The 26353-nt window shown below is 40.4% G+C and overlaps 2 protein-coding genes across 2 annotated transcripts in view; both read right to left on the reverse strand.

Moving 5' to 3' along the window:
- Positions 1 to 26353, reverse strand: part of LOC124594966 (L-xylulose reductase-like) — a 55971-nt gene that overhangs the window by 5387 nt on the left and 24231 nt on the right. Inside the window, exon 2 of the mRNA XM_047133487.1 lies at positions 5909 to 6158. Coding sequence (XP_046989443.1) covers positions 5909 to 6158 — 250 coding nt within the window. The remainder of the gene's footprint in view (positions 1 to 5908; positions 6159 to 26353) is intronic.
- LOC124594967 lies at positions 18378 to 20655 on the reverse strand. Its single transcript, XM_047133488.1, has 2 exons — positions 19804 to 20655; positions 18378 to 18562 (listed from the first exon to the last, which is right to left on the reverse strand). Exons 1-2 carry the CDS (start codon positions 20398 to 20400, stop codon positions 18521 to 18523), a joined length of 639 nt encoding a protein of 212 aa, XP_046989444.1. The 5' UTR covers positions 20401 to 20655; the 3' UTR covers positions 18378 to 18520.

Consider the following 26353-nt stretch of genomic DNA (forward strand, 5'->3'; position numbering starts at 1 on the left):
CCATTGTCACATCCAAATGCCCCATATGTCAAGATATAGCATGATTCAACCAGCTGGCCAAATGGAAACCCACAATGGGGTCTCTTTCAAACTCTTGTAGGGTGCTGATAATGTTATCTTATGCAAGCACAGGGCCTCATTCATGTCCTTCAGAGTGGTTACTCAGCAACTGAGCTCCTTGTTTACCCCACCAGACCTGGTAACAACACTAAACATGAACAACACTAATACACTCTCATGTCTGTTCTACCTGTCACACAGAATTGCAACTCCAGTAATTTACATACTGGCAACCGTCTGTACATGAATGAAGTTCTACTGACATCTGACGCACTCTTTATAGCAAGTTTTAAGAACAGGGTGCTGTGTACCATATTTGATGCACTAAATTGTGTTCGAGTTGTAACAGTTGACATTAATATATGTACACAGTGTTAGGAAAAATTCTCAGTTAAGGGTTTGGAAAAACAAATCAGGTGCATAAAGTTTCTCACAATAGAGAGATCAAGTTTACAGGAAAACTTTAACTGTTTAAACAAGAATGCAGTGCACAGCATGGGGCACACTCAGTGCTATGAGAGTTTCAGCCATTTAAGTGAGAGTAATGCTGGCTGAAGTGACCCACAATCTGCATTACCTTCCACATCAAGCAATGATCACTATGTAGCGTATTGATCCAGTGTTTTGCAAAAATTGTTGATAAGGGCCCAATAGATTTCTGATGAAGTGGGCATCAGTCTGAAATCATGCCATGCAATTTTATTGACAAGCATCACATGGAACAAGACAGTGAACAATCCATCCCTTCAAATGTTGTATTAGGTGATGCCTGAAAATGCAAATTCCAAGAAATATTCCCAAAAACCAGAATAATGTGGAAACACAGTGTGTTAGGAAGAGGTCTCACAACTAGAAGAAATTTGCACACACCGATCCATTATCAAGGTTTTAATGATACTATTCTTTGATTGAAATGGCATTGTACAACAGAAGTTTGCACATTATATTGAGATCTAGAGTCCTTGCCACCTGAGTGATGTATGGTAAATGTTTCTTTATAAACATATTTAATGAGATTTTTATTATGGCCTGGCAAATAATCAGAAAATGTTAATTCTTTATGTTTCATGTTGAATAAGCACATATCAGAGTAATACGGTTTCATATATTTTGTTGGGAGCAGACCATCACTGCACCAAACATTGAAACACATTTAGCTGATGGTCAGCAATCTTTTTCTCATACCTTGTGACTATCAGTATTTTATTGTACTTTTAAAATAAGGAAAAATTACATGAAAAAGTCCAAATTTAATGTTTGTAATAGGCAGTCTCAACTTGTATCTGATGCCAAAAAATTGTCTGTCCTATAACTTCCTGAAATGACAGCAACCCATTTGTTAATTATGACGTTATATATGGTATTGGAATATGTGAACATAAATATTTTACTGGGCAAGCGTTCATGTCAACTATTCAGTCTGAAGAATCTATTTTGTTTATTTTGGCTGATTTTCCACATTTTACCATAAGTTTTTAACAATGAATGAATAGAGAAAAGTATTTTACACAAACTGTCAAAATAACCTATTCCTCAACTTTTTGAAATAAATTTCCACCATTTGAATGTAAATTACTATTAATTTATTTCACACAATCATGATTTCAGCTTTATGGCCATTTTCAGGTGCAACTGAAAGGAAAAAGCACTATGGCTGAACTATTAATGTGGAAAGTTCTTCTTAAAAGACTTACAAGGTTGCAAAATATTAAACGTTTATTTGAAAGAAAGCAAGAAAAGATCTGCAAGCAATGAATATCTTGATGATAACATAAACCAATTTAACAGTTGTATAAGTTATCTTAAGCACCGAGTAACAAAGTTCATGTCATGTTGCTGCTATAGCAATGGACAAAATAAATAAATAAAATGGTGTCAAATCAGAACTGATAACCTAATTCACTGAGCAAAATTGGATGCTAATAATGAAAATTCCTGGACAGAATCTGCAACTGCTGAGGAAATACACACAGTACATGAGATGTGGTCACATAACAACACAGCCTATCACTGCAACCTGCAGCCATGTAGTAAATGAAAAACAGTACAAAGGGTTTTGAAGAACTGGCAAGATGCTGTGAATGAGAAGAGTCCTAAAATGTGTAAAAACTAATAACTGATGTTGCATTATGATATTTCTGATGTACAGTTATCTGGCAGAACATTGCACTTGTATACACCTCATCCACGCTGCTTCTCAACTTGAGCCCAGCATACTTCATTGGTTCCCCATATTCGAAACTACATTGAAAGGACATTGTTTCCACAGAGCAGAAGAGATTCAAGAAGATTTAACACTAGAATTTTAATACTACTGCTGCTACTACTACTACTATTACTACTACTGCTAATAATAATAATAATAATAATAATAATAATAATAAAATGAAATTGGGTGGGGATTGGGAGTCATACAGGTCTCATTCCCCAATAGAAGAAACAATGTGTGATGTGTGTGTTGTCACAAGATATTCAAGCTTCCACACTGCTACACTTCCTGTCTAAGAGAATGCAGGCAAGAAGATGTATGTTAAAGAGTTTATGAGAATTTAAATGATTTTGTTTGTGTAATGCAGTATTATATAAAAATATATTTCATAAAAGTCTTTGTTTCTTTTGTTTCATCTAAAGAACACAAGCAATGCAACATGCCAATAACAGAATCTTCATTGTGCCCAATACTGATATTTTCTATAAGTAATGAAATATTTTAAAAATAATACACCGTGTGCTAAATAGGGAATCAGGCTGGTTATTTTACCTGGAAAATTTTGAAGTAACATGTCACATGTGGTTACAATTTCATCTGCTAGATCGTGTTGAAGGCATAGATGTTTTGATCATGTCAATGACTCAGCCTGTGAATGCTTATTAGCTGTGAAAGTAATGTGTAAGAAGTAGCAGACAAACATAGCATCATGGATCAAAGAGCTGTGATAAAATTTTACTGTAAATCACGAAAAACGGCATGAAAAGTTTACAAAGATATGCAACGTGTTTACAGAGATGATTGTCTCAGTTCTGCATAAGAGTTCCTCTGGTTTTCAGCATTTAAGAATAGAAAAGAAATCTTAGAAGATGAACCAAGTGTTGGATGTCTTGCTTTGTTTGGACACGTGAAAATGTGGGAAAAGCCAAGGACATTGTTGTCAGTGATAGGCAAATTTCCACCAGAATGCATGAAGTGAAATGTGGCATCTGTAAGGAAATGACCAGGTCCATTTAGCGAAAGCTTTGCACAAGATAAAGATTTGGTGCTACATTCACTGACAGAAGAGCGGAGAGAGCATCGAGCTGCATGCTGTGCCACTTTCATCTCTGTAATTGCTTAGGGTCCTAATCTGTTGAAACAAACTGTAACTGAGGATGAAAGTTGATTTTTCAGTTTGGCCACAGACAAAACACCAAATTATGGAATGGCACAGAACATCATCATCGAGACAGGAGAAGCTCGATTTGGAAAAAAAGGCAAGACAATGTTAATAGTTTCTTTTTTTTTTTTTTTTTTTTTTTTTCAATGTTTCTGGGATGACCCATTGTGAATTTCTCCCGGAGTGCAGTGACTGGACAGTACTAGTTAGGAGTGACGCAATACCTGATTGCTCACATGCTTCAGGTCAGGATGTGTCTGCCCAAAGTGAGAGTTGGGTTCTTCTGCATGCAAATGCACAGGCTCACTGTGCACTATCCATGAAACAGTTTTTAGCTTAAAAACAGATCTATGTGCTCAAACACCAATTCTAGTTGCTTGACTTGGCACCGCCAGACTTTATTCTATTTCCGAATATTACATGTGCTTTAAAAGAGGAACGTTTCAGTGCCATTGAGGGCATCCAACATGTTGTGTCCGACATGCTGAAGGAGGTACACAATTGGGACTTCCAGCGGTCTTTCAATAACTCATAGGATCAACGTAAATGTTGTGTGGAGATGCAAGGGTATTATTTTGAATTCATGCAACTGCAAGATTGAAAATAAAGTTCTTAGTCTGGGTGTGATGCTAGTTGTCTCATTAGTCATTTACTATTTGATACAATGTGTATCAGATTTCAATTGAAGTATGTCTAGCTAATATTGACTATTACAGAAAAGAAATAAATAAAAGCAAACATTTAATTTATAAAATCTTCAATATCTAATTGCACCACATACAGTGAAGACAAAAAGGGCCAATAAATATATAAAAATAAATATTTTTAAATGGATAATATGTCCTAACTTCAGCAATATTACAATTTGTGTAATGGACTGTCTTTGTACACCAGTTAGTTACAGTTGAAAATGGGCTATGGGTTGCTTTCTATTCTCTACTTATATTGCAGATATCATACTTAACAGTATTCAAAAGCAATCTGTTTTGCTTGAATTAAAAGCAAATGTTAAGTACACTGATGCTACATAGTGGCATCTATAGGAACTGGTAGATACCTAGAAAATTGAATATTGTGCAACAGGGTAAAATTAATTATTTGTACTAAATTTTCAATCACATTAAAAAAGGTTTCTTTTCTGTAACTTAAATTTTTGTGGCTTTTTCATGTTCTATTCAGTCAGTCTATTTATTAACTGTGTTTTGCCTTCCCAAAACATGGCCTTTCCAGCAACAATGAGCTGATGCACTTCGTTATTGCTCACAGATACACTCATAATATAATCGCTGAGCACAATTTGCAATATCAGGACATGACAATCACAGGTTGTAGGTACCTAACACGCATGTAGCGCTATATCTACATGGTTATGCAGACAAAGAGCTTTTTGCAGGACACTGTGTCAGTGGTAAGCAGACTGATGACAGGGTATGAGAACATAAAAAACCACATGAAGCAGTATATCCTATATGCTAACAAGGAACCATTTAGGCGGATGGTGGAGATATCCTCATGTCTGAGATCTATATACAGTATAAAATGGGGCCTGTCATATGTCTGCTACTGCCTGTCATCAGTGAACAACTCAGGTGTCTACTTTCCTATTAAGAGCATTGGTGTCTTCATCTACAGCAGTCTTAAGCAAGACAATGCATCAACACACCACGCCTGAATTGTGTCAGAGTGGTTTGAGTGATACACCACACACATGGAGTGTTCGTGTGGGCTTCCTGGGCACCTGACCTTAATCCTACTAATGGTAACTGAAATGATGCTGACTGAGATAGGCAAAATTTGTACTCAGCTTCTCGAGTTGTGGGCGGCAGTTGAGCAGTCGTGGATCAGGCTGGCTCCACAACAGTTTCATTGCCTCATGGAGTCCATACAACACCACCTTACCTTGGTAACCAGGGAAATTTGGATTGCCACCCTCTACTAGGTATGTGTGTCTAATTTCATTGCTAAAGAGTCAAAATTATATTTCAAGTAACAAAATTAATATGTGGTAGGCACTTTTTGACAGTTCTGAAGTACAGTCACTTAAACTTCAAACCACACAGAAAATTTAAAGACAGTTAAATCTGAAACTCAGAGCATAATAACACCACTCAAATTTACAAAAAAATAATAATGTACTTACCAGTATGTACAAATCAAATAACTGAAAATCCAGGATGGAATGTAATAATATTGTACCAGTATGAAATTCATAGAACAGTTTTTAGCAAGCATAGGAAACAATAATATCTTATTATGAACTACCAAATTTCTTACATTTTTGTAACTGAACAACTAAAGTTAAAAAGAACTACATACTCTGATCAGTGTTCTGCGCTAATATTTAGTGAGTGTTACTTGATGTACAATCTTCTTTAAATGGAACACGGACTAATTCAACACATTTTTGATGGAAAGCATATGGGATTAACATTAACAGTTGCAATTAATATATGAAAAATGTCAAATCATGAAATTACTTATCAAAATCTTCTGGTTTTGCCTTCAAGAATGGGTCCAGTAATGCAACAGCAGCATTATTTACTAAACAGTCAACTGGGCCAATCTTCCTCACCGCTTCCCGAGCCGTCTCCCAGTCTGATAGATCAACACACACTGGAGTCACATTTACTTCTTGACACAAAGTATCAAGATGCTTCTTTGTGCGAGACAAAGCAATAACTTCTGCTCCATAACGGACTAAAGCTTTTACAAGTTCTCTTCCTATACCTGTAAGAATAAAATATGACATGCTTCAAGTAATTGTTTACAAAGGAGCTTGGTTTTGTAATTAAATGTCTTCCTGAGTAGTGGAGTCTGTACTGATATGAAACTATGTGATTAGTACTCAAACCTGACCTCTTATCAAAGTGTGAAATGTGTATCAATTGATTATTAGAGTCACTTGCCCACTATAGGTACCTAAGGATTTCCTGAAAACATTTTGCCAGGAATGTATATGCTTGTTCAATTCATGTCAAATTGATACAATTTAACGCACAAATGGATTTCACATTTCAAAACAAAAATTGAGAAAACATACATACACTGAGGAGACAAAAGTCACAGGATAGCGATAGGCACAGATGGTGGTAGAATCAAGTACACAAGGTATAAAAGGGCAGTGCACTGTCAGCAGTGTTTTTTGTACTCAGGTGAGTAATGTGAAATGGTTTCTGACATGATTAAGGCCACATAATGGGAATTAACAGTCTTTGAACACAGAATGGTAGTTGGAGCTAGGCACATGGAACATTGCAGTTCAGAAATCGTTAGGGAATTCAATATTCCAGGATCCAAGTGTCAAGCGCATGCCAAGAATACCACACTTTAGGCAATACCTCTCACAATGGACAATGCAGTGGCCTACTGTCTTCACTTAACGATCTGTGTTTGCGTAGAGTTGTCAGTGTTAACAGACAAACAACACCAAAATAACCAGAGGAATCAATGTGGGATATGTGATGAATGTAACCGTTAGGACAGTGCAGCAAAATTTGACATTAATGGGCTGTGACAACAGATGACTGATGCGAGTACCTTTGTTAACAGCAAAACATCGCCTGCAGTGCCTCTCCTGGTCTCATGACCACGTCAGTTGGACCCAACAAGATGGAAAACCATGATCTACTCAGATGAGTCCTCATTTCAGTTGGTAAGAGCTGTTAGTAGGATTCAAGTGTGGCATAGACACCACAAAGCCTGGACCCACATTGTCAACAAGGTGCTGAACAAAGTGACGATGGCCCCATAATGGTGTGGGCTGTTTTTACACAGAATCGCCTGGGTCCTCTGGTCCAACTGAATTGATCTTTGACTGGAAATGGTTATGTTCAACTACTTGGAGAACATTTGTAGTTATTCATGGATTTCATGTTCCAAGACCATGATAGAATTTTTATCGATGACAATGTGCCATGTCACCAGTGCACAACTGTTCGTGACTGGTTTGAAGAACAGTCTGAACAGTTTGAGCAAATGATTTGGCTACCCATACTGCCCAACATGAATCCAGTCAAACATTTATGAGACATAATCGAGAGGTCAACCTGTGCACGAAATCCTGCACCGGCAATACTTTTGCTACTATGAAAGGCTACAGGGGCAACATGGCTAAATATTTCGGCACAGGACTTCCTGTGACTTGTTGAATCCATGCCATGTCAAGCTGCTGCACTACGCTAGGCAAAAGGAGCTCCAACACAATACTAGGAAGTATCCCATGACTTTTGTCACCTCATTATATGTGCATATACTAAAAAATGACTGAGAATACTGTTTGAAAATGAAGTGAAAGGCAAATAACGAACAACAGACACAAAGAGAAAATGAACATGGCAGATGATAATGTTGTAAGAATGTGCCTTTTGTTAAAGATACCTAGTAGTAAAGTGAAAGTAAAGGACTGAAATTTAATAATTTTCAACTATATGGGGAAGTGCATCCACTGGATTTCAATAGGGAATTTAATGATTTGTCAGAAACATGGAATGACAAAGAGAAAATGTCATTTGTGAGAGGTTTTTTGAAAGCAAATGCTTATGGATGAACAACTCAGGTAGCTGATGGTTGTACTTCAGGGCATATCTTTAAGAAAGCATTTTTAGATGAATATTGATACAAAGAGAAGCAGCAGAGGGTTTTGAGTGAATTTTGGGGACAAGATAAATTTGACTCTAGGAAGAGTACTGTGAAAGATTTCTGTCAGTTTTGGATAACCACACTGAATTTTTCAGGCAAACAGCTAGGTAGTGAATCAATAATTATGATGATGATGATGAAGTCCCATACTCCTTGACAGAGTGTAGAGGAACGATGCGGGAGACCCACACTGCCGTACTAGGCAAGGTACTAGTGGAGGTGGTTTGTCATTGCCTTCCTTAGACCATAATGGGGATGAATGATGATGATGAAGATGACACAGCAACACCCAGTCATCTCGAGGCAGGTGAAAATCCCTGACCCCGCCGGGAATCGAACCCGGGACCATGTGCTCGGGAAGCGAGAACACTACCATGATATTAGATTAGAAATTAAGTTGCATGAGAAAGTTAGAGAATCACTTGTATCTGCCCCTAGGGGTAATATTAGTGATTTTTTGAACTATGTTGATAAGGAGGAGAGGGTGAAGCCCTCAGTGGAATTGTAGGAGGAATTTTGATGATAATAAGCAATCAAGGAGAAAGTTTCAGGTAAATAGGATGAACAGAACTAATTCTAGTAGAAATTCAAGGAATTATCAGGTGGAGGATAGCCAGAATGGGCAGGGAACAGGTAGGAGAAATTCAAGGAACAGAAATGGAGGAGAAGATGGTAATTCTGGATCAAAAGATTTAAAGTAGCAAGTAGGGGGTTCAACATTCTGTGTAGAATTCATTTATGTGGTGATAATGCTTACCCCAGCTGTCTGTCTCATTTTCCCTTTTTCCTGAGGCAGTCAAACTCTTCTCCCATCCTATCTGTAGTTTATAAGTGAATCAGAAACATTCTATCTTAGACTTTCATGTGATTTGAGTACAGCAGGACGCTTTAGTATAGTAATATTTTAGAAAAGGTTTCTCCAGTGTTATCTATATATATTATGTTGTGTTAGTGATAAGTAATGGAGTCATAAGAGGAGGGAAGAAAGGGCAATATAAAAAACAGCAGTGGTAGTTGGTAAAAATCTATGTGATACTGTGTTTATTCTGGTTTTATGAAATATGACGAAAGTAAACTGATGTCATGTTTAAATATTTCTGTAAAACATAGAGGTAAGGTAAGCGGGAAATGAAAGGTGTCAACATATGTGGAGGAGAAGGTGCAGATTATCTGAAAACTATAATTAACATCTGAAGTAATCAGCTTATGTGTGAAATTAGTATAATCTGATGCAGCAGCAGAGGCAATGTGCTTTGATCTTGAATACTAGGTCTTAATATTAATTGCGGTATACTGGAAGTGTTTGTCATCAGTGCAGTCAGTATATGGAGATACTATCTACATGTAGAAGAGTGTCATGGTACAGCCTCTTCTAACATTAAGGAAATAAACCTTTAAACGTAGTTCCCTGGAGTAATGTGTGTGGAAAGAATAAGAAAGATTTGTATGTATATCAATCCTTCAGGCTAGAATCTCAAGCAATTTGATGGAATACAGTGACATGATAGTTTTTCTAAGTGATAATCTTGTCTGATCAGTAATGAGAGTTAAGTTTGCCTTAGCATAAGGATCTGTTAGTGTGGAGTGTTTTTCAGTAGAATCAGTTTTACATTGGCTAAGTAGAGCAGATGTTTATTTATTAGATAATGAAGGAATAATGAAATAATAAAATAATGAATAATGTTATGGTGTTAATAGTTAGGGAGCCTGTCTCTGCAGTAGGGATATTTTTTGTGAACCCACTCCACTAGCTAAGAAGGTATGAAATGTAAGTAAAATAACTGTATACAGACAAATTTAGTATAACTATATTGATGATCTATTTTTAACTAAGCAACTTTGGGTACTGTGTATATTGTGCAATTCATGACACTGCACCTGGAATGAAAGCTTAACACAAAGGGCAATATTTTATTGAGGTACAATTCATACAATGTGGCATTATCGGATCTATAGGTTATCTGAAAACTTCTATTTGTGTTGTGAGGAATATGAGCTTTAAGTGGTAATAATGGAATGAAGAAAAGTAATTTTGCTGATTAACTGATAACTGCAGTGCTTGAGTAATGTGAATATTCTGACAAGTCAACTATTTGGTAACATTTTGGGAGGATTTAATTTTCTGTTGAATGAGAGTAGTACTCAGAGTTGAGTGGAGAAGTAGAGCAATGATTTGGTACAACTTCCATCCCTTAATTTTGATTTGATTAGTAATTAAGTTATGTGATGGTGACTGTATTCTTTTTTCATAATATAATGTAATGTTTAGTAAATCTATGCTACTGCACAACTCAATTTTTTAATAGAGGTAATGTACATATTTTGGACATTAAGGTGATATTAGTCCATAAATGGTGTGAATTTCAAACCAGGGCTTGGCATTTTAGTGATTTTGCAAATGGAAAAGAAACCCAAATCTTTCAAGTTTAACCAGTCTGAGACAGACTTATAACCTAGAGTAATTTTTTATAGTGTAATGTGCACTTGATTTTAAATTTTTACTAGTCCCCACCTTTTGTACTATAGTCAATTTTAGTGCTAATAGTTGTGATGTTATGAGAACTGTGTAATGTCTTTATTTATGAAGTAATGACAATTATTTGCCATTAGTGTGAAAAATTTTTACGTTATACTTAGTTAGAAGTAAAAGTGAGTGGTCTAAAGTAGGGTCTCTTGTCTAATTTTTTCATGTACTGTGGCAGAGGAGAACCACCACCAAGGGAACTGAGAGCAGTGCATTTCCTTACTAACTGCCACATGGACCTGTTGAAGTCATGGACAACTTGGGGAGAAAATGTGTTAAAACTCTTTAAAAGTGTGAATATGCTTGTGAAAAACACTTAACATTGAAAGAGAGAAATTTTCTGTCTGAAAATGAACTGCAAGGAGCAGTGCAATTTAACTCTTTGCAACCCATGATCATTTATTCTTTGAAGCCAGACAGGACTTGTATAAAGTGATATGTATCTTACAATGTAATCTTTGTTTATCCAAAAAGGGCATCACTTATGATGAAGATGCCCATTTTTATTAAAAATATAATTTGTGGATATTTTGTGCCAATGTACAGTACACTATATTTAAATATTTTCTACAGTGATTTTCATATGGTCAGTTTGAAAAACCCATGTACTGCAGTTTTTGATATGGAGATTTCTTATGTAACATTCTTTTGTGTGTAGAATGTTAAACCCATTTTCTGGGATCACTTGTGGTCATTGAATTGCCCAGTTAGCTATTTTCAATATCTGTCCAGTCAGTACAATGAGGGGGTAATGTGAAGAAGCATCTGGGATCATCTACGTCTACATCTATGTGATTACTCTGCTATTCACAATAAAGAACCCGGCAGAGGTTTCAATGAACCACCTTCAAGCTGTCTCTCTACCGTGCCACTCTCGAACGGTGCATGGGAAAAACAAGCACATACATTTTCCTGTGCAAGCCCTGACTTCTCTTATTTTATAGTGATGATCATTTCTCCCTATGTAGGTGGATGCCAACAGTATGTTCTCAGGTGACTAAAATTTCATGAGAAGATCCCGTCACAACGAAAAATTCCTTTGTTTTAATGACTGGCACTCCAATTCACATATCATGTCTGAGACACTATCTCCCCTATTTCGCGATAATACAAAATGGACTCCCCTTCTTTGAACTTTTTCGATGTCATCCGTCAGTCCCACTTGATGCATATCTTACACAACATGACAATACTCCAGAATAGGATGGACAAGTGTGGTGTAAGCAGTCTCTTTAGTATACCTGTTGCACCTTCTACGTGTTCTGCCAATGAATCATCATCTTTGGTTTGCTCTACCCACAACATTATCTATGCGATCTTTCCAATTCAGGTTATTTGTAATCGTAATCCCTAAGTATTTAGTTGAATTTACAGCCTTCAGATTTGTGTGACTTACCACATAATCAAAATTTAACAGATTTCTTTTAGTACTCATGTGAATAACTTCACACTTTCTTTATTCAGGGTCAATAGCCACTTTCCACACCATACGGATAACTTACCTAAATCATTTTGCAATTCATTTTGGTCATCTGAAACTTTACACTATGGTAAATGACAGCATCATCTGCAAACAATCAAAGAGAGCTACTCTGATTGACTCTAATGTCATTAATTTAAATCAGGAACAATAGAGGGCGTAAAACACTTCTTTTGGGAATGCAGGATGTTGCTTCTGTTTTACTTGCAGACTTTCCGCCTATTACTACAACTGTGACCATTCTGACAGGAAATCACAAATCCAGTCGCACAACTCAGGCGATATTCAATAGGCATGCAGTTTGATTAGAAGATGCTTTTCAGGAACGGTGTCAAAAGCCTTTTGGAAATCTAAAAATATGGAATCAATTTGACAGCCCCTGTCGACAGCTCTCATTACTTATTGAGTATAAAGAGCTAGTTGTGATTCACAAGAACAATATTTTCTGAATCTATGCTGATTAAATACCAATAAATCATATTCATCAAGGTAAATTATAATGTTCAAACATTACTGCAAATTGACATTACTGATATGGGCCCGTAACTCAGCGGATTACTCATATTTCCCTTTGTGGGTATTGGTGTGACTAGAGCAATTTTCCAGTCTTTATGTATGGATCTTTCTATGAGTGAGCGGCTGTATATAATTGGTACATATGGAGCTATTGTATCAGCATACTCTGAAAGGAACCTGACTGGTATACAATCTGGACTGGTGGCCTTGCCTTTCTTAAGTGATTTAACCTGTTTTGCTACACCAAAGATATCTACTTCCTAGTTACTCATATTGGCAGTTGTTCTTTATTGCAATATTTACTCCATCTTCTTCGGTGAAGGAGTTTTGGAAAATAGTATTTAATAACTCTGCTTTAGTAGCACTGCCATCAGTGACTTCACTGTTGTTATCGCGCAGTGAAGGTATTGACTGTGTCTTGCCACTGGTGTGCTTTATGTATGACCAGGATCTCTTTGGATTTTCTGGCAGATTCTGAACAGAGTTTCATTGATTATTAAATGCGTCCTGCATTTAAGTACATGCTATATTTTGAACTTCTGCAAAACTTTGCCAATCTTGGGGATTTCTCGCTCTTTTAAATTTGGCATGCTTTTTTTGTTGCTTCTGCAACAGCGATCTGACCTACTTTGTGTACCATGGGGGATCAGTACCATTACTTATTAGTTGATATGGTCTATATCTCTCAATTGCTGTCGATACTACCTCTTTGAAATCATTCCACATCTTTTCTACACTTACATGATCAGATCAGAAGGAGTGGAGATCGTATCTTAAAAAGGCATTAAGAGCATTTTTATCAGCTTTTTCTAAATAGATGTACTTTGCATTTTATTTTGATGGTTGTGAGTGTTATGGTATTCAGCCTAGTAGCAACTGCCTTGTGGTCGCTAATCCCTGTATCTGTCATGATACTCCCTATTTGTCCAGGATAATTTCTTGCTAAGAGGTCAAGTATACTTTCGCAACCATTTACTCTTTGAGTGGGCTCATGAACTAATTATTCAAAATAATTTTCTGAGAAAGCATTAAGTACAATTTTGGATGACATTTTGTGCCTGCCCCTGGCTTTAAACGTATAATTTTTCCAGCATATTGATGGTAGTTTGATGTCTTCACTGATTATAATTGGTTGAATGGGGCACCTATCTGAAATGAGACTCAAGTTTTCTTTAAATTGTTCAGTTACTATATCTTCTGAGTCAGGGGGGCAGGGGGAGGGGGTCGGTAAAATGATCCAGTTAATAGTTTAGTCCAATTCTCAATTATAACCTGTACTATTCTGCAGGAACTATCTACTTCAATTTCACTACAAGGTAAACTACGTCTGACAGCAATAAATACTCCACTACCAACTGTATTTAATCTACCCTTTCTGAACACTGTTAGGACGTTTGAAAAAAATTCAGCTGAACTTATTTCCAGCTTTAGCCAGCTTTCTGTACCTATAACTATTTGAGATTCAATGCTTTCTATTAGGGCTTGCAGCTCTCGTTCTTTCTGAACACAGCTATGACAATTTACAACTACATTGCTACAACTACCTTACTGTGTTTTACCTGCCCCCAATTAATCGGAGCCCTTCCTGCGGTTTCCTGAGACCCTCTAACCTAAAAAACCACCCAATCCTTTCCATACAGTCCCCGCTACCCATGTAGCCATTTCCTGTGTGTAGTGGACTACTGTCCTATTAAGCGGAACCCGGAAACCCACCACCCGGCAGCGCAAGTCAAGGAATCTGCACCCTACATGGTCACAGAACTACCTGAACCTCTGATTCAGACCCTCCACTCGGCTCTGCACCAAAGGACCTCAGTCGGTTCTATTGACGATGCTGCAGATGGTGAGCTCCACCTTAATCTCGCAAGCAAGACTGCCAGTATTTACCATTTCTGCTAGTAGCCTGAAACCAGAGAGAATCTCCTCCGATCCAAAGTGACACATATCATTTGGTACTGACATGAGCTACCACCCTCAGTTGGCTGCACCCTGTACTCTTCATGACATCTGGAAGCACCCTTTCCACATCCGGAATGACTCCTCGCAGTATGCACATGGAGTGCACACTAGCTTCCTTCCTCTCCTTGGCAGCTATGTTCTTAAGGGGCCCCATTATGTGCCTAACGTTGGAGTTCCCAACTACCAGCAAAGTCACCCTCAGTGAATGCCCATGCCTTGCAGGCCAAGAAGCTTCCACTGGAACAGGGTGGATGACTGCACCCGTCTTAGATACTTTGTCAGCAAAGACAATGCCTGAAACCTGTTCGTCAAGTGGACCAGGAAGGCCCTACGATCGGCCCCTTGGAGAGTCTTTCACTCCCTGCCAGACTTTGGAATGTTCTCCCACTTGACCATGGGCAGCACAGGCAGCAGCTGGGGCACCCACAGCAGTGGACCGATAGGGGCCACGTGGGACGTGCTGACGTCTCTCGCATCCACACGTCCAATCCTCCCACAGTGAAGTCCCATGGCAGCAGACTCAAGTTGTGTGATGGAAGCCAACACCACCTGGAGCTATGAGCAGAGGGTCATCAACTCAGCTCGCATCTGTACACAGTTCACATCCATTACTGAAGTCGCTTGTCCGCCCCCGGTAGCTGAATGGTCAGCATCACGGATTGTCAATCCACTGCGCCCGAGTTCGATTCCCGGCTGGGTCGAGGAATTTTTTCTGCCCAGGGACTGGGTGTTGTTCTGTCCTCATCCTCATCCTATCATCCTCATCGACTGCAGGTTGCCAAAGTGGCGTCAAATTGAAAGACCGGCACCTGCTCAACAGCCTTCCCGACAGGGTGCCCTACCAACATGACTATATTAAAAAAAACTCAAGCCGCTCCTGTTTGAAGCTCATAAAAATATGTAACAAACAAATGGTGCACTCAGCTTATTAGCAGCAGGAACTCAAGGTGCTCTCTCACTGATGGTCTATCTGACACTGAGTCACACTAATCAAAACAAACAAAAACCTGTACGATACGAGGGCCGATACAAGTGTCAATAAAAATGGTGGTACTGTACACTACACTGTTATTAAAATAAAAGCTTGTGCCTAATAAACACTCTAACAAGCAAGACATTACAAAAATAATCTAGTAACTACACAGATGCCTGAAAATAGGTTGCTCCTGTTTGAAGCTCGTAAAAATATATAACAAACAAATGGTGTACTCGACTTATTAGCAGCAGGAACTCAAGATGCTCTCTCATTGACAGTCTAATTCTTTACTTTCTCTCTTGTTTTGCCATATGCCTCCTTAAATTGATTTTATTTTCATTTTTGCCTAATTAATGTTAACATGCATGAGTATAATTTGCATTTCCATAAAAGAGAAAGGCTGGCCCTCAGTCATTAAGGAATATAGCACCAAATCTAATTTTGTGCTTAGTTTTGTGTATGTAATTAATTTACTAATTTATTTTGACCATTCCTAGTTGATATCTTTTGCTACAGATCATTATAGGGCGAAATCAGTAACTGTTTTGTGACTTAGATTCTATTGTTGACTTACAAACAAATATAAATTCTGTACTAATTATAAACGTTTGGAAGAAGAACTACTAGGATTCTTAAAGTACTTATTTGGCTCTATTCAAAAACATATTGGCAAAGCCAGCCCTTAATTAATTCCTGAATAATTACCAAGTTTGTCAAAAGTATTGTTTGTATAACTATATATGTTAATTTCGTTGCTTAAACAAACAGTATGTCCTAACCTTTGTGGTAGAAGGAACTTTTAAAAAGAAGGAATTTTTTGATGTATTCAGTTAATTGGTCTGCCGCTTGTGGTCTCGCGGTAGCGTTCTCACTTCCTGAGCACAGGGTCCTGTGTTCGATTCCCGGCAGGGTCAGGGATTTTCACCTTCCTCAAGATGACGGGGTGTTGTTATGTCTCTTCGTCATCATCATTAATCCCCATTACAGTCGGAGGAAGGCAATGGCAAACCACCTCCACTAGGACCTTGCCTAGTATGGTGGTGCGGGTTTCCCGCATCATTCCCCTACGCTCTGTGAAGGAGTATGGGACTTCATCATCAGTAGTTAATTGAATGAGTTATGTTTTAATTATAATTTCTGTAACTTAAACATCAAATAATGTATAGTCTCAGTGCTTATTACTGTGAGAATATACAAAGGACCAATTTTTGGTCCCAAGACACACATACTGTACTATTCTGCAAGAATGGTGTGGTTAGGTTTTTACTGCTCATAGATGTTCAACAGCAAACTATCGTAGGAGTATGCTGATGTTGCCTGCAACCTATTAATGAAGCTTATCAACATTTACCAATATTGAACTGGCCATGTAATTGTGTTATATTGGGAGGTTGTGAACAGTGAAAGTAAAGAACTGTGAAATGCAATTGTGCAACTGTTGGCTACATCATTTACAGTAGTCGGTGTTTAACTTCCAAACCCCATTTTTTAGCCAGTATAACAATGCAGAATGCTGACGAGGACAGGCAATGAAGAAACAAAGTATGCGAACATTCACAATCTGAACAAGGTTTACTATAACACCATTTTCAATCATGCTTTTCAAAGTCTCTTGACTCTGACTTTGGCTCCTAATTTTGATTTAACAACTGACCGCACTGCTTTTGTCTTATTTCTGTGTTTGAGGATGAACGTATTATTTGCCTTTTTTTTAGCAGCCGCAACTTTCTTGGATACAGCTTTATAGCATTTAACATAAATAACAAAATCACGATTTTTGTTTGATGTTAAGCCATTGTGGAGCTCTCTTTTTGGCATTAGAAATTTTTATTCCAGGTGTAATTCATTTAAGTTTACTATTTACTTCCTTTTGCTATGATTTCGGATGAAAAGATTCATTAAGTAATATAAAAAACAGTTTTAGAATTAGTCATAGTTTATGGTCCTTGAACTGTAGTGGTCTAGATGCTAACTTACAATACGTAGTTTACTGTGGAATAATTCCATATTACTTTCGATGAAATCCCTTGCTATCTATATTTCTGGAGGCTTCACTTTATCTCGTTTTGAGATCTGAATAAACAGATCTGAATTATGCTAAAGACCCAGTTCTATGCAGTACTTATTTGCATTGTCAAACTGGTATAATAATATAAACTGGTGTAATAACAGGTATTATCACTGCAGGTCACTGATCTCAAGTTTTCTCTATTGCCTTCAGCAAAGTTTAACTTGAAACCAAATTCCTGAATTAAGTCACGAAATTTTGTGGAATATGCTATCAGTCTGAAGTCTGCTGTAATAACAGCTTTCTTCATACTTTCTTTCTGAAACTTTTCTATGAGGTATTGAAATTTAGCTAAGAACAGTTTTGTTACATCACATCCACAAATTCTATGAATTGCTGTAATGAGTATTCAGATCACTTAACACCACAGAGCATCGCTCAAACACACTCTCTTCACCTGAATAATTAAATTTTTATCTTTCTTTATAACTTACTGAAGAATCAACATGAATGGAGGGCACTCCACGAGATATGTTTATCCTATAAAAGCTGCTAGCTACTTTAAACTTATTAACACATTCTAAGACAAAAAAAAAGAGAAAGAGACAGTGCATCATGAAGGAATTATCTGAATGGGAATGAAATCAGTAGATGTGACATTTGTTATATACAAACAAATGATCACAGTTGAATTGTGTATAGTGAGCATAATTTGTTCCAGAATCCTACTCATAGTGCGGAACACTTATCAAGAGATACAATTTATCCTATATAAATTAATGTGAAATAAGATAATGTGTTCCATGCAGAAAAAGTACTAAAAGTTTTATCTTATTCATGGAATTTATTCAAAGAAAATTATACACACAGTATTATGTACTTTATTATTCACGATACAGAACTAATTCTTTTTTACTAGGAAGCTATCTACAGTTATTTGTCTCCTCAATGCTTCAACACTTGGTGAAAATATGACACAGCATTATCATCAAATAAACTTGTAGCAGACATAGCACTGCTTCATTGAGGTTTCAATGTACGAGGGCAGTTCAATAAGTAATGCAACACATTTTTTTTTCTGAAACAGGAGTTGTTTTATTCAGCATTGAAATACACCAGGTTATTCCCCAATCTTTTAGCTACACAACACTATTTTTCAACGTAATCTCCATTCAATGCTATGGCCTTACGCCACCTTGAAATGAGGGCCTGTATGCCTGCACGGTACCATTCCACTGGTCGATGTCGGAGCCAACGTCGTACTGCATCAATAACTTCTTCATCATCCGCGTAGTGCCTCCCACGGATTGCGTCCTTCATTGGGCCCAGATTTTTGTGCCTACGAACACGCTGAAGTCGTTTCTTCAATTTCTGAAGAGTAGCACAATACACTTCAGAGTTGATCGTTTGACCATGGGGAAGGACATCGAACAGAATAACCCCTTCAGCGTCCCAGAAGACTGTAACCATGACTTTACCGGCTGAGGGTATGGCTTTAAACTTTTTCTTGGTAGGGGAGTGGGTGTGGCGCCACTCCATTGATTGCCGTTTTGTTTCAGGTTCGAAGTGATGAACCCATGTTTCATCACCTGTAACAATCTTTGACAAGAAATTGTCACCCTCAGCCACATGACGAGCAAGCAATTCCGCACAGATGGTTCTCCTTTGCTCTTTATGGTGTTCGGTTAGACAACGAGGGACCCAACGGGAACAAACCTTTGAATATCCCAACTGGTGAACAATTGTGACAGCACTACCAACAGAGATGTCAAGTTGAGCACTGAGTTGTTTGATGGTGATCCGTCGATCATCTCGAACGAGTGTGTTCGCACGCTCCGCCATTGCAGGAGTCACAGCTGTGAATGGCCGGCCCGCACGCGGGAGATCAGACAGTCTTGCTTGACCTTGTGGCGATGATGACACACGCTTTGCCCAATGACTCACCGTGCTTTTGTCCACTGCCAGATCACCGTAGACATTCTGCAAGCGTCTATGAATATCTGAGATGCCCTGGTTTTCCGCCAAAAGAAACTCGATCACTGCCCGTAGTTTGCAATGCACATCCATTACAGACGCCATTTTAACAGCTCCGTACAGCGCTGCCACCTGTCGGAAGTCAATGAAACTATACGAGACGAAGCGGGAATGTTTGAAAATATTCCACAAGAAATTTCTGGTTTTTTCAACCAAAATTGGCCGAGAAAAAAAATGTGTTGCATTACTTATTGAACTGCCCTCGTATATTGCAACTGATTACCACACTTTCAGCATTTCTCTTATTGTGCCAGAAGATTGCTGCTTTGCTGTTACCTCCTCCTCCTCCTCTGAACTACTCTCCACAGCTTCCTTCTGTGAAACACACTGCAATTCCACAAGCTCTTCAGTGGTCATTTCTTGGCTGTGATCTTCCACAAGCTCATCGATATCATTGTTTTTCATTTCTAGTCCCATCCTCTTGGCCAAAGACATGATCTCATTGACTACAGGCTCCACAGGTACTGACACAAATGCCTCGGAGTTACATTCGATAACACACTCTGCCCAAAGCTTCTCCCAAGCAGAAGTGAGACTTCTTCTCTTGATAACCCCTTCACTTGCCTTTTCGATCGTCTTGATGCAGGCAACAATGTTGAAGTGATATTTCCAAAACTCCCTGAGAGTGAGATTGGTAGCTTCAGTCAACTCAAAGCAATGCTCAAAGAATGCTTTAGTGTAGAGCTTCTTAAAGTTAGAAATAATCTGCTGTCCATAGGCTGGAGACACAGTGGTATTGGGAGACAGAAATTGGATCTTGATGAATTTAAATTCTTCAAGGAGGTGGTCTTGTAGGCCTAGAGCAGGGGTTGGCAAGCGTTGCGTGCGGCTCATGAGCGCACAGCGCTGCACGTGTGCTGCTCGCGTGCAATCGTCGAATGGGGCAGTGGCAACAGCCGGCAGGTTGCAGCAGTGTAGTACCAGGCTAAACTGTGGACGTTGATGCAAAGCGACCACTACGTTGTGAACGTTGTATTTGAAGTACCGGAAAATGCAGAGTGAGTCAAGGAAATGGAGAAGTGGAGATTTTCTATCTTTTAAAAAGGAATGGGAGAATCAATTTTTCTTTGTACAAAAATGTGAAAATTCGAAATGTTTAATATGTGGCAGTATTCTCGCTGGTCAGCGAAAGTTTAGCATTGAACGCCATTATAATAAAATTCACAAGGACGAGTACAATTTATTGTCGGATTCTGAGCGGATGGGGAAACTGACTGGATTTAAGAAGAGCGATATGACGATACTAGATGAATCTGTCGTAAGTTGCTGTTGTCACGAGAGATCTGCGACTTTCTTTCGTTGTGTCTCTCATCTAACTGATTTTTCATTTTATGGAGCACTGTTTTCAATTTTTCAGGACGAAAACAATGATAGCCCAGTGGTACATGCAAGTTATAAGATTGCACTTAATATAGCGAGAGCTGGAAAACCATTTGCTGAAGGTGATTTTATAAAGGAGTGCATCAATGACGCTGCTGATTTACTTTGCCCACTGAATGCAAATCAGTTTCGAGCTATCACTCTTTCCCGGCGGACTGTAAGTTGTTGTATAAGTGCCATGGCAGGTGACATTTACTGTCAATTAAGGAGTGCAGTGCAGGAGTTTATTGCATTTTCTATCGCACTTGATGAGTCCACAGATATTTCAGACACTGTGCAATTAGTGATTTATGTTCACGGTGTGGACACTGCTCTGCACATAACAGAGGATTTTTAAGATATGATATCTTTAAAAAGCACAACCACCGGCGCAGACATCCTAAAAGCCGTTGAAGAAGCTGTCGATTCAGCTGGCTTAAACTGGGAATGTTTGGTGTCAGTGACAACAGACGGAGCACCTGCAATGAAAGGGGAACAAATGAGATTTGTTGGATTACTCAGAAAAAAGCTACAGCGTACAGAAGAATCATTGTACAGCATCCACTGTATTTTGCACCAAGAAGTACTCTGTGCAAAAGCAGCAAAACTGGGGGACGTCATGCAAGTGGTTATTCGGGCAGTTAATTGTTTGAGATGCCACGGGCTTACACACAGACAGTTTCACACATACTTAGCTGAAATTGGGGAAGAGTACGGTGACATACCTTACAACAGTGAAGTCTGCTGGCTTAGCCGCGGTAATGTACTCAAAAGATTTTTTGAGCTGAGAATACCAATAAATCAGTTCTTAAAGGACAAAGGAAGGTACAACCCCAAGTTAGAAGATACAGAATGGGTTGCCACCCTTGCATTTTTAGTGGACATTACCGGACACATGAATGCACGGAACACAAGTTTACAAGGAGAAAATCAGCTAATTTGTGAAATGGCTGAAAAGGTGAAAGCTTTCACTAGCAAGCTTGATCTGTGGGAAAAACAGCTCTCGTCAGGGAACACAGTTCATTTCCCTACTCTGTCTACTGTGCGAGAAAAGAATTGCAAAGAATATGTTTCTGTACTTAGTGCAATAAAAGAGGAATTTCTCAAGCAATTTGGGGATATATCATATTTATCCCAAGCCTTTGAATGGTTCTCGAGACCATTTGGTGTTTCTGTAGATGATATTCATCACAATTTGCAAATGGAATTAATAGATCTACAGTGTAATTCACATCTGAGAGACAAGTTCCTTTTGGCAAGACGTGTAATAGACTTTTATCACAACTTTCCACAGCAAGAGTTTCCTCGTCTCCATCGTGAAGCCCCGAAGATAATGTCAGTGTTTGGCTCGACATAGGTTTGTGAGAGATTTTTTTCTGTTATGAAAATTGATAAGTCTTGGTGAAGAGCAAACATCAGTGATGAAAATTTACGTAACTGTTTGCGTTTGTCTGTATGTAGAAATTTTGTTCCAAACATTAAATGTATTGTAAACTCCACCTGTGATAATTAAATAAAACGTATCGTAGGTAAAAGGCACTCTTTCAAACCATGATTTCTTTCAAGCACTCCTACTAACCTTATTCCTTCACTCAGTAAAGTAAGCTAGGAAACAAACCACATTACAGAGGAAGGAGTGGAGAGACGGTATGTTGGGGAGGGGAGAGAAGCGGGTGGCTAGCTTGCCACTGTGTGCACACAGAACACCTGTTAACTGCACACGTGCAAGTGCACCGCACACGTGCAGGATTCCTGTCCACCCCTGGCCTAGAGAATGGGCAGAAATATTGTCCATAAGCAAGACAAGAAGTGGCAGATTCATCTCAAGCAAATATTTTTTCACCGAAGTATGAAACACTTCATTGATCCAATAAAAAAAAAAACACGTTTAACCTAAGCCTTGTTGTTGGACCTGCACATCATACTTAACCTGCTCTTCTGGACTTTACCCTTCTCGAAGGCTCATGGAGTTTCTGAATGGTAAACAACCAATGGTTCAATATTTTAAAATCACCATTTGCATTAGCATAGAATAGCAGTGTGAGACAATCTTTCATTGGCTAGTGACTGGGCAATGCATTCTCCTCTGTTATTATACAGAGATGCCTTGACATCTTTTTCCAGAATATACCTATATCATCACAATTGAGAACCTGTTGTGGCAGATAACCCTCAGAATCTATGAGCATCTTGAAGATACTGATGAAGTTCTCTGCTGCCTTTGTGTCGGAGCTGTCAGCTTCAAGCAGCCTCACAATGCTGTGGATACCAGTTCTTCCCTTAAACTTCTCGAACCACCCATGGCTTCCCTTAAAAACTTCTTCGGCCACTGATGATCCTAGTTGTTGTAACGGCGACTGGAACAGTTGCAGGGTTGAAGTGACGGAAAACGCGGCGGGACCTGCGGAGCGGACCGCGAACAAAAACACAATGGAGAGGACAGACACGACAAACGAAGGACATTACGACAACAGAGTCAAGAAAACCTAACTAGACAACCACGTCCACTCGTAAACAAAACACGAAAAAGTAAATACGCTGTCTAAGGTGAGGCGATGTGTCCAGAGACATATGCAATGTTAGACTGGCTGGCTGAGCGAGAGGCAGGCGCTTAAGTACTCTATCAAAGACGCCACTATTGGCCACTGCAACCACGTGTTCCACTGTGGCGCCCTCACGCTAAATACGGGCCAGGAGGCGCGCGCCACCACAGCTTACAGCGCGATGGTGCAGAGACCTGTAGGGGTCTTCAACGTCCGTGACGTCTGGCGGGGATTCAAATTCTGCGGCACGCGGTACCAGATCCCTCCCCCCTGAAACTTGCACGTAGGGGCGGAAATGCCCCGGACGGTGCTGAGGTGGGCGGCAGTGGGAAGAGGAGCCGGGCTCATCAAACATTATTGGTGGGGAGGAAGGGACGCCCGAGGTATCCATGACAGCCGATCCAGAGTGCAGGGTGGGGGAGGGAGCCGCCGATCCACCCAGAGGCGGACAGGGCTGGTGGCATGCCCTCGGGGAGATGGCAACCGGGGGCAGAGACAGTGACTCGAGGACCACCTCCGTACCTGAAGGAGGTAGGAAAGAGACGGCAGCACGAGTCCCGTGGTGACACGCGGACGGAGCTGATTATGATGGCGGTGCTCCAACCCTTTCGTCACATGCCACCCATGGGCCGCAATGATTGTGGGGTGTCCAACCTGCCTTGCGCCCGTACTCATGGGCCCACACGGCCATGCCAAGGGCATACTCCTGTGAGGGCCAGGAGTGGGGATGGGAGGAGGAGGGCATCAGCAAATGGAGCAGGGTCCGCGGCTGTCGCCCATGAAGGAGCACTGCCGGACTGCATCCGTCAATTGGCGTAGTGTGATAGATGCTCAAAAACAGGGTGAGGGCCGACGTGGTCGGAGATGTGTCAACCGCCTTAGCCAACTATTGTTTAAAACTGCGGACAAGCCTCTCCCCTGCGCCATTGGACGAAGGGTGGAAAGGGGGGCTATGGATATGTTTGATACCGTTGGCCTGACGGAAGTCGTGGAAGGAGGACGCAGTCAACTGGGGACCATTATCGGAGACCAATGTCTGTGGCAGACCCTCGATGGCGAGAGCCTGGGCCAGGGCCATGAGTGTAGTCTCCGTGGTGTTGGATGCCATTCGGACAACATATGGGTATTTGGAGTAGGCATCAACAATGGGTAACCACATGGACCCCAAAACCAAACAGGCCCACAATCAATATGGATGCGATCCCAGGGCCGGTGACGCACAGGCCAGGGTGCAAATGACTGAGGAGGACTCGCCTGGTGACGCACACAGACAGTGCACCCACAGACCAGGCGCTCAATATCGCCATCAATGCTTGGCCAATACACGTGCCGGCAAGCCAAGACTTTCATACGGGACATACCCCAGTGCCCGCGGTGTAACAAACCGAGCACCCAAAGCCGCAATTCTGGAGGGATGACCACCCGATGGGCATGCAACTCCGTGGCCAACTGAAGGACATCATCGACCACGGAGACAGGTGGGACAGGTGGCGCTAGGGGCTGAAATCGGACTGCATCCGACGAGTAACATAGGACGGCCACCCGTGGACCACATAGTTCAGAACCTGCTGCAAGACAGGGTCGTGGCAGGTAGCCGCAGCAATGTAAGCACCCCTAAGAGGCAGACTGTCCAGCGCATCCCGGCGGGCGGAATCAATGTGAAAGCAGAGGACCTCCTGTTGGTCAAAGGCAGGATCGGGGCCTGGTGGGAGATGTGACAAAGCGTCCACATTAGCACGGTGGGCGGTGGGCTTATACCGGATGGTCTAAGCGTAATTATGTAAAAACATTGCTCAGCACTGGAGACGTTGAGCCGTCCACTCTGGAAGGTGAGAGTGGGGTCTGAAAAGTGTAACCAAGGGTTTATGGTCCGTCAGGAGGGTGAACTTTGCCCCAAAGAGATAGGTGTAAAATTTTTGGACAGCAAACACGATTGCCAGAGCCTCCTTTTCAATCTGGGAGTAGTTCCGTTGTGCTGGGGTCAACGTCTTAGAGGCATAAGCGATGAGCTGTTTGGAGCCATCAGCATGCCGGTGCGCTAGGACGGCCCCAATGCCGTATGACGATGCATCAGCTGCCACAACCAAGGGGTGGTCTGGAGAAAAGGGAGTAAGGCAAGGGGTCACAGGCAAGAGTCCAGTCAAAAGGTACCCCTTTGTGATGCAAGTGATTGAAGGGTTGAGCAATGGAGGCAGCCTGGGGCAAGAACTTTAAGTGATAAGTAACCTTGCCCAAAAATACCTGGAGTTCAGATAAGTCTTTGGGATGAGGAAGGGCCTCAATGGCCGCAACATTATGACCCAAAAGGCGAATGCCATCTTTGCTAAGCCAGTGGCCTAAGTATTCCACCTCCGGTTGAAAAAAACAACACTTGTCCAGCCGACAGTGTAATCCAGCGGACTGCAGAGTGTGAAATAAGCCAATGAGGTTTTGCAAATGTTCCTGGCAGGAACGCCCGGTGACCAAGATGTCATCCAGATAATTCACACAGGCAGGGATAGGCTGTGTAAGCTGCTCCAGGAATCACTGGAAAATGGCCAGCGCCAAAGAGACACCAAAGGGAAGTTGGTTGTACTTATACAATCCGAAAGGCGTGTTGATAACTATGATGTTCTGAGACTCGGCATCCAAGGTCAACTGGTGGTATGCCTCAGCCAGGTCGATCTTGGAAAAATACTCTCCCCTGGCAAGCTTGGCAAGAAGGTCTTCCTGTGGGGGAATGTGGTAAGTGTCAACGAGGGACTGAACATTGACTGTAGTGCCGAAGTCCCCACACAGCCGAAGGGACCCACTGGGTTCCCGTATGACCACCAGTGGTGTCGCCCATGCACTGTAAGTTACAGGCTCCAACACGCAGTGGCCTGGAGCCGTTCAAGTTCCTGCTT

Source organism: Schistocerca americana, chromosome 2 (genome assembly GCF_021461395.2).
Source record: "Schistocerca americana isolate TAMUIC-IGC-003095 chromosome 2, iqSchAmer2.1, whole genome shotgun sequence".
Classification (NCBI taxonomy): Eukaryota; Metazoa; Arthropoda; class Insecta; order Orthoptera; family Acrididae; genus Schistocerca; species Schistocerca americana.